The 9498-nt window shown below is 39.4% G+C and overlaps 1 protein-coding gene across 1 annotated transcript; it reads left to right on the top strand.

The window, feature by feature from the left end:
- The first annotated feature begins 804 nt into the window (after positions 1-804).
- LOC137826342 (uncharacterized) lies at positions 805-2111 on the top strand. The gene is made up of 2 exons (XM_068632275.1): positions 805-1299; positions 1556-2111. The coding sequence occupies exons 1-2, from the start codon at positions 1075-1077 to the stop codon at positions 1994-1996; spliced, it is 666 nt and encodes a 221-aa protein (XP_068488376.1). The 5' UTR covers positions 805-1074; the 3' UTR covers positions 1997-2111.
- The last annotated feature ends 7387 nt before the right edge of the window (positions 2112-9498 follow it).

Consider the following 9498-nt stretch of genomic DNA (forward strand, 5'->3'; position numbering starts at 1 on the left):
AATTCAATTCAATTTACGATCACATTATAATTCACTACTCTTCTACTTTTATTTTATACTCATATAGCTACTGTTCTAAAACCCATTTACTACTATTTCACTAACAATTTCAGTACTTAATTAAACAATCAATTTTACTTTTTCATTATTAAAAATCCTACTAATTAACCATCGTAATAACAAAAGGAACACAAACAAAAAAAGTTTTAAGAAATAATAAATAAAACTCACACAGGTCGATGTTTATCACCACTCTATAATTCATCAGATAAAATAAATCTGAAATGCTAAATAATACTTGGGAAGAAAACAATTTAGATAATAATATGACGAGAGAGAAAAAAAGAAAAAAAAAAACTGATAGATATTGATAATATATATTTTTGTCTGAACTTCCATACATATATATAAAATCATATTTAATGAACTTAAATATAAACAAACTTTAACTTTAAAACTCTATTTAATCCTAGAAATGATCTCCATTAAATATATGAGTCACGGTATAATTTATAAAATATACTTCTTTATTGCATGAAATTAAAAATATTAAATGAATAGTTAAATTATTTTTAATAGACGTAAGAGGAGTATTAAAGTGTATCTTTAATGGATTGAGGGATATTTTGGCTTTGACATAGTAAGCATTTTGGTTAAAGCTTGAAATATGTGACAATCTAATAAAATGAAGTTTGAAATAGTGGGCGTGGAATTACGTGTAAAGGTGAAATGAAGATTCATTTATTACATATGATCTTCAGCCCAAGTCTTCACAAGAGTAGTTTGGAAGCAGGAAAATGCATGAACCCATTTTTTTGCTACGCAAGAATGAGGTATGGTGGTAAAACCGAACTCGTAGCGTTTTGATCTATAATAAATAACTTGTTACTTAAGTTGTGAAAATGTGTACTATGAAAGGTTAGCCAAGTTGGAAAGCATGTCACAGTTCACACGTACATAGGTAAAGACCACCAATTTTGACACTTCTACCTTTAAGTTCTGCCACCTACTATATAACCACCTCAACCCATTGCACATTGCACATTGCGCTCACTCTTCATTCTTCTGGCTACTATGGTCTCCTTTCACAAAGTACTCTCCGAGACCCCCATAACAGAAGTTCCTGCAGAATTTCAACCTCCACCAAGGAAGAGAAAGTGGCAAGAGGAGACACTCACTGAAGAATTCTTCAAGATTCATCCAACTCATGCAGAGAAACGAAATTCCATCTTCGGTATAGAGCTTCACCTCGACACACCATTACCTTCTCATAAATTGCGACAATACCTCACTATTCAGGTATACTATATATATATATATATAATATTCATATTATATGTCAAACTTTTTCTACTGGGGTATTTCTTCTGAAGATTAATTTCTACTGATGAATCTATACACAAACATGTGGATCGAGCTCTTAAGTATATGTTAAAGGATATGTATGATCATTATCTTTCATTCATATAAATTAATGTTAATACAAAGCTATCTTGCTTTGTCTACTCATTTTGGTTGCAATGAGTTAATCTGGAGTTTGACTATTTTCATGCAGTCAGGGCACATACACTTGAGCAACGCAGGGATGAGTATGATGAAAACACCAGATTCGGAGAGAAACTCTGATCCTAAAACACCATTACTTGGTCAAATGAGCCTAGACCTGGAGCTGTCACTGAAGAAAAAAGAAGAAAGCTATGATATAAATGAGAAGAACTATGGTTCCACCAGGAGCACTTTTGGTGAGCATGATCTGTTGAATGAATCAAGCAAGTGTAAAATGGATGATTCATGTGCTCTAAGTGGACCTCCATCGTGGCTATCATCAGAGGTAGATCACAAGGAGATGATTGCAACGGTTTGTATGAGGTGTCACATGTTGGTAATGCTGTGCAAGTCGTCCCCTACTTGTCCAAACTGCAAATTCATGCACCCACCAGATCAGAACCCTTCCAAATTCCTGAAGAGGAAGAAGGTGGAGCCTCTCTCATGCTAATTAATTAAGAACGTACAAATAAGTGTTTGGTTGAAAATTCTCAGATATATGTGGAAAGCATGGCCAAGTTGTATCTTTTAATTACCCCTTTGAATATATGGTCCAGGTTTCTTTATAGTTTGTCTAACTATGTGTTAAAAACAAGGTGGTATTTAACCTACCTACATCTACGTAGTGGTGGCTTAACTGCTAGGATGACTAATGGGAGATTGATAAGAACTAACCTAGTGTATTATAATCATATCTATGTACATACAAGACTGTCCTTCATCATCCAAAATTTATGTAAGATGTTATATATATATAATAGTAGAATTTAGGTAGGTTCTTTTAGGATTTCAAATTAAGCAAGACCATTTTCTCTCAAGGGCTACTAGGCTTTCACAGCAGCATGGTTCATTTTCTTCTCAAGTAACGAGAACAGAGTTTTTTATATGTTGCATGGGAAACTATGTTTGTATTATGTGCTAAATTATGTAACTATTTCCATTGCATAGTCTTCACTCTCCATTGATTTCATGACAGTTCATGAGATTGAAAAAATTAGATACTGAAAATGAAGGGTTTCTTCTTATTTTTCTTTTCACTAATTTGGCCTTAGAGAATGATGGCTATTTTATTGAAGCACACTTATAGAACGATTATATTAAGATAAATTCTTATTATTCTTTTTGTTCCCTGTGTGTTCAATGAATTGAAAGCATAAAAGTAAATTGAATATCAAGAAGAAATAAGGATATACGTTTCACAAAAAGGAGATATATATCCTGCAAGAAAAAAAGTTATCTGCCAATTGTTGAAAAAAATAATCTTGATTATTTTATGTAAAGAATTATAATAATTTTTTAAATTTTTTTCTAAATATATCTTTTATTAATTCCATATATGGATTTAATTTTTTAAAAGAATTTATTACGTTTTTAAAGTTTGAAGAGACTAAATTTACATAATTTTAACATTTAAAAATTAATTTCATCCATATTAAAAAGCACAGAAACTAAATACACATTTTTTCTATTCCTCTCTCACACAATAACCTCAATCCAACCCCAATATTTTTTTCTTCTAATATCTCTTTTTGTTAGGCAAAACCTATACAAACATATCATATATATACTACTTCCTTTTATCTGTTGGTAACTTTCTTTCTTTGTATTTTGAAATTCAAAATCTAATAAAAAAAATTAGTAAATATTTTTATTTCAGGTACTCAATTAACTTTAAACATTGGAAGGGCAAACTAAGATACTAAAAGTTATTGTAACTGGAAAATGTGTTGAGAGACATTATGGTGGTTCCTTTCATCTAAAACTAGATAATAAAACTGTGATAGTATTAAGATGATCATTTCATCCAAAATGGAGAAAAGACTAAAATTAATGAGGGCAAATGAATATCTGAAATATAGCAATTGCATTAATTTGCTTACGTCAGTTATAGTACATTTTCCATTCCCATTAAATGCACTATTGGGCGTTAATGTGTAGCGTCATGCTCATCTACGTTTCTTTTGCTCCATAAATTCAAGATAGTGAAGCTAATAAATAGTAGTTAATATTTACACATTCCACATTAAATAACCCTAATTTATTAATCCACTTTCTATGTTACATTTAGGAACAAGAGATAACGGCGAGTAAATATGCACGTGGAAGGCCAAGAGGAATAGGTCTTATATATCTTTTTTTTTCTCTAATTTTCTTTGTTTTTTTTCTTTAATTTTTTTTCTCTCTTTACTTTACTCTTTTTCTAATATCTATAATTGTCTTTTTACTCTTTTTCTAATATCTATAATTGTCTTAAGTCATTTTTCAGATGATATATAGTTAAATAAGATCGAGAGACTGAGAACTCTAACAACCTATAATTATGATGTGTTTGATTATTTTGTTTATATTTAATTGTGTATTCGGTTAAGTTGGAGAGTGTGCGACCTTTAAGTTTGAAATTAATATCTGTGATCATATATTTATGGTTAAATGTTCTTATTGGTTAAACATTTTAAAAATGTTACATTTATAGCTATTATGTTTTTTTTGAGATATTGTGAAATCAACTATTTTTGTAGTGTTTTTTTTTTTCATAATTTGCCCAACATATTAGGATTTGCTCCTCAAAATTTTAATTTGGGAATGAGGAACTAATTTCTTATTGAAAAAATTATATTTTGTCCAAAGAATTCGCTCTCTTTTAAGACAATATGTTATATTTGAACCATATGATCTATATATAATTTTGAATATTTATGGATATATGTACGAAAAAGACTTATTATGATTATGAAATCAAGGTTCGTATGTAGATCAAAAGTGTTTAGAATGAGTTAAACGTTAGTGAAGAGTGAGAGCTCATGCCAGGGATTGTGATGTCAACGGCTGGAAGACGCGATGGCTGGAACGACGGGCTAGGGCATGGTAGGAACGGAGGTAAGGGGTACGCGAGGGCTGGAAGACGCGATGGCTGGAACGACGGGCTAAGGCATGGTAGGAACGGAGGTCAGGGGTACGGAAGGAATAATGCAAGAAGGAATGACAACGATTTCTTCACTTTCTTTTTCTCAAACTTTCCCCATGGTTACGGAGAGTCAGACATGGTTAAGATCTTCCAGAAATGGACAAGGGTGAAGGAGATTTTCATATCTCGGAGGCTTAATAAGTGGGGGAGGAGGTTTTGTTTTGTGAGATTTCTGGACGTAAAAAACGTGAGGAGGCTGGAAGGTGAACTGGATCATATTTTTATTGGCAACCGGAAGCTGCACGTGAATATCTCGAAGTATTAGAGGTTCCAGGCTGAAACAAATCGGGGGGAGCGGCGAACCCCTAGGTCGCGGCACAGGGAGAGTCAAAAGGAAGTAAAAACTCAACCTCTAGTGGCTGATGTAGCTAAAGGCACACAAAGAAGGGAGGGGATCTGGGTGGAGAAGAATAGGAACAGGTCCTTCGCTGAAGTCGTTCTAGGTACAGCTCAGGAAGAATGGAAGGGCCTAGCTATCAATACAACACAAAATGTGCCACAGTGGATGATAAACAGCTTCGTAGGGAAACTCAATGCAGGTATGGATTTCGAAAAGCTGAAGGAGGAAATCATCAAAGGAGGTATGTCAATGGTCACGGCCAGGTTCATGGGCGACAACCTGGTTTTGCTGACCCCGAGAGATGGGGAGGATCTGGCGAACCTCATGAAGCAAAACAAAGGGTGGTTTGATAGTGTATTCTATAGTGTCAGTCCGTGGTCGTTCAACAGTGGCGCAAGCCATAGATGTGTTTGGGTGAGGTGTTTTGGGGTGCCTCTACCTGTATGGAACAAGGAGTGCTTCACGAAACTGTTCGAAGAATTGGCAAGGGAGGCAGAGGTGGTGGCTATAGACGAAGCTACCCTCTCTTGGAAGGTGTTGGAATTTGCCAGGGTGAAAATTAGAGTTCAGAACATTGGTTCCGTCAGATGGGCGAGAAGAATCTATATCAATGGCCATAGGTGTAGCGTTCTAGTTGAGGGGGAACCAATCGATTGCCTTGGATGGGGATGTAAAGAAAATCTTTCTTGGGCTCTCTCATCCGACAGCGTTTCTTCCTCAGAAACGTACGTCGAAGAGACCGCCTTTTCTGAAAGGAGCGGCGGGAAGTGTTCCCGTGGTGTGAAGTATCCTCGTCAATGGTGCGATGAAGGCCGAGGGACAGTAAGGGATGAAGGCGGAGGAGACAAGGACGGAGAAGGCGAACGCCCATGGCTAAAGTCAACCTTGCCGTTTATGGAACTTGGAAAAGGCGATTTGGGGAAAGGCTGGTTATCAGTTCCGTCTGGTGCTGGACAGGGACATAAGGGACAAGATGGTAGTCTGTCTGTCATATATCCTGATCAGGTCTGTGGAGGTGATGTTTATAGTAAACCTTTTCTGCACGAGGTGGCTAGAACAGTTATTGAGGTTGAGTGTATTAGTAACCAAGAGTTTCCATCCAAGGCATTGGGCCAGGTTAATGAAGAGGCCCTGTCTAGCACGGGTGGACCTCCTTGTCCTACCCAGCAGGAAGTAGCGTGCGTGGGGTGTTTGGACTTTTCAGTGCAAGAAGTAGCTGGGCCGCGGGGTGTTATTAGTAATGTACTACCTTCGAGTGGAACGAAGGCCTGTGCAGTTATGCTGAGGAGTGTGAGAAACAAAGTCGTAGCTGTCCCACAAGATAATAGCCTTGACGGAATCAGTTCGTCAAGTAAGGGCGTGGTCCCTAAGAAGATGGTGCACGTGAACCAACGTCATCGGAGTGCTGGCCTCTCTTTTGCTGACGACGACATTGAAGGGGGGGAGTCTCCTCTGTTTTGTGATGTCGACGGGACCAGGGAGAAAAGTAGATCAAACTCCCCGCCGCGTAGACGCAAGCAGAAAGGGCTGGCGGAATTGGGTGACTCATGCCCACAGCTAAGGAGATCGGCAAGATTAAGTGCTAAACACCCTCAAGGTGGGTCGCTGCCGGCGTACCGAGTAAGTTCATCATCTATCTCAATCACAGACACGACCATCAGAAATTGCAATATTCGCCAGAGTGATTCTGTTGATGAAGGGGAACCTGATAGGCTGTGGGCAGTCGGTAAGAAAGTTGGTTTATTGTGTAGAGGGGAAGAGGAGGAGGTCGTCGCGGAATATGGGAATATGGAGGTACGAGATTCTGAGGTATTGGTGTGTCCTAAGATGGGAGGTAAAAAAGTCTCCTTATGATAGTTGTCAATTTGAATATCAGGGGCATGGGGGGACCATTAAATCTCGGTACCTCAGTCATATCATAGCAAGTGAAGGGGCAGATTTTGTGTGCTTACAAGAGACAAAGTCAAAGGTTATTACGGAGGCAAAATGTTTCTCATTATGGGGAAACAATAGATTTGGATGGTTGCATAATGTAGGGGAAAACGGTAGTGGTAGTCTGCTCTCCATGTGGAACGAGGACGCGTTTCGGTATAGCAGTCATGTGATGGGAAAAGGTTTCATAGCTGTTTTCGGAAGCCACCTTAAATCTAATGCTAGCTGTGTTCTTGTGAACGTTTATGCGGCCTGCTCTTTGAATGACAAAAAGATCCTCTGGGAGGATCTATCTAACATTAAATTGGCATCACAGGAGAAGGTATGGTGTTTTTGTGGTGATTTCAACGCGGTTAGAAGTTGTTCTGAAAGGAAGGGCATCAGGGAGGGGGCTGACCATTCCAGTGAGATTGTAGGCTTCAATAGGTTCATAGATACCAACCTTCTGCTGGATCTGCCTATTGTGGGTAAGAAGTATACATGGTTTAAGTCTATTGGGTCGGCAAAAAGTAGAATTGACAGAGTGTTAGTCTCGGAGGACTGGCTGGCTAGCTGGCCCATGAGTAAACAATATGTGAAGCGAAGAGAAGTTTCTGATCACTGTGCAATTGTGGTGAAGTCAGTGGAGAAGGATTGGGGGCCTAAACTGTTTCGCTCTGTTGATGCTTGGTTCTTGGAGAGGGGTTTCCGTGAAATGGTGAAGGAGAAATGGTCCTCTTACCCCGCCGAGGGGAATGCTTTTGTGTCTTTCAAGGAGAAGCTGAAGAGGTTGAAGGGAGATCTCAAAAAGTAGAATTGACAGAGTGTTAGTCTCGGAGGACTGGCTGGCTAGCTGGCCCATGAGTAAACAATATGTGAAGCGAAGAGAAGTTTCTGATCACTGTGCAATTGTGGTGAAGTCAGTGGAGAAGGATTGGGGGCCTAAACTGTTTCGCTCTGTTGATGCTTGGTTCTTGGAGAGGGGTTTCCGTGAAATGGTGAAGGAGAAATGGTCCTCTTACCCCGCCGAGGGGAATGCTTTTGTGTCTTTCAAGGAGAAGCTGAAGAGGTTGAAGGGAGATCTCAAAATTTGGAACAAGGAAGTGTTTGGTAACATTCAAACTCAAAAAAGCTTGATTCTGCAGGAAATAGAGGAGTTGGATTGTAAAGATTGTCTGGACGGACTGGGGGAAGATGATAGTTTGAAAAGAGGCGAACTGGGGAGTCGGTTGATGGTTATAGATAAGAAGCTGGAGTCCCTTTTCTGTCAAAAGGCTAGAGCTAGCTGGCTCAAAAACGGGGACTCTTGTACTAAATTCTACCATTCGTCTTTGAGATGGAGAAGGCTTAGAAATGAAGTAAAAGGCGTGGAGGTAGTGGGCCAGTGGATTGAGGAACCTAGTACTGTCCGCTTAGAAGCGAAGAAGCTCTTCGATAGTAGGTTTAAGGCTACGAAAGATCTTGGTGTAAGACTAGACAAGGTCGATTTTAAGTCTCTGTCTTATGAGGACAATCTCAGTCTGATTAAGGTCTTCTCAGTGGATGAAATAAGGGACACTGTGTGGCTCTGTGATGGGTCTAAGAGCCCTGGACCAGACGGATTCAACTTGCTTTTTGTTAAAGAGTGTTGGGAGGTTTTCAAAGACGCGTTAGTAGAGGCGATGACTCTCTTCCATGAGACGGGGTGCATCCCCAAGGGTTGTAACGCTTCTTTTGTTGCACTTATTCCAAAAGTCAGGGACCCGGCTAAGCTCGAGCAATATAGACCTATCTCTTTGGTGGGTGTTATGTACAAAGTAATCTCCAAGGTGCTGGCAGAGAGGATAAAGAAAGTGTTACCCTTTGTTATTGATGAGTGTCAATAAGCTTTCCTTAAGGACAGAGGTATTCTTGACAGTGTCCTAACGGCCAACGAGGTCATTGAGGATCTAAGGAGGCGCCGTATGAGTGGGTTGTGTTTTAAGGTAGATTTTGAGAAAGCTTACGACTCAGTTAGCTGGGATTTCCTTTATGACATGTTACAAAGACTGGGATTCCATAGTAGATGGATCATGTGGATTAAAGGATGTCTGTCCAGCGCATCTGTGTCAGTTCTGGTCAATGGAAGTCCCACAGAGGAATTCCACCCATCAAGGGGATTAAGGCAGGGAGACCCCCTCGCCCCTTTCCTCTTCTTGGTGGTAGCTGAAGGGCTTGCAGGACTAGTTAGGCAAGCCGTGAAGGCCAATCTTTATGCTGGTCTCCATGTTGGTAGAAGTGAGGTAGATCTTTGTATGCTACAGTTTGCTGATGACACGCTGTTTCTATGCCAGGATGCATTTTCCAATGTCTTCACCTTAAAGGCGATCCTCCGGGGGTTTGAGGTAGCATCTGGCCTGAAGATCAATTTCCATAAGTCTAAGCTAGCTGGCATAAACGTCTGTAAAAGCAATATGGATTGTTATACGAAGACTTTGAATTGTTTACAGCTGGAGGTTCCTTTTATCTATTTGGGTATTGAAGTGGGGGGTAATCCGAGGAAGAAGAAGTTTTGGGAGCCGGTCCTGAGAAAGCTAAAATCAAGGCTTAGTGTATGGAAAGGGAGATTCCTGTCCATGGCATGTAGGCTATGTCTTATTAATTCTGTTCTGTCTGCCATTCCTCTCTATTATCTGTCCCTGTTCAAAGCTCCGGAGGTGGTCTGCAAGAGCATTATTAGTATCCAGAGGAGATTCTTGTGGGGATGGGGTAAGGAGAG

This window comes from Phaseolus vulgaris, chromosome 8 (assembly GCF_000499845.2).
Source record: "Phaseolus vulgaris cultivar G19833 chromosome 8, P. vulgaris v2.0, whole genome shotgun sequence".
Taxonomy (NCBI): domain Eukaryota; kingdom Viridiplantae; phylum Streptophyta; class Magnoliopsida; order Fabales; family Fabaceae; genus Phaseolus; species Phaseolus vulgaris.

What these genes read in the sequence shown, in the direction of transcription:
- LOC137826342 (XM_068632275.1), top strand. Translation starts at nt 1,075, where the DNA reads ATGGTCTCCTTTCACAAAGTACTCTCCGAGACCCCCATAACAGAAGTT. An exon ending in GACAATACCTCACTATTCAG is followed by an intron (nt 1,300 to 1,555) that starts GTATACTATATA and finishes ATTTTCATGCAG; the next exon opens with TCAGGGCACATACACTTGAG.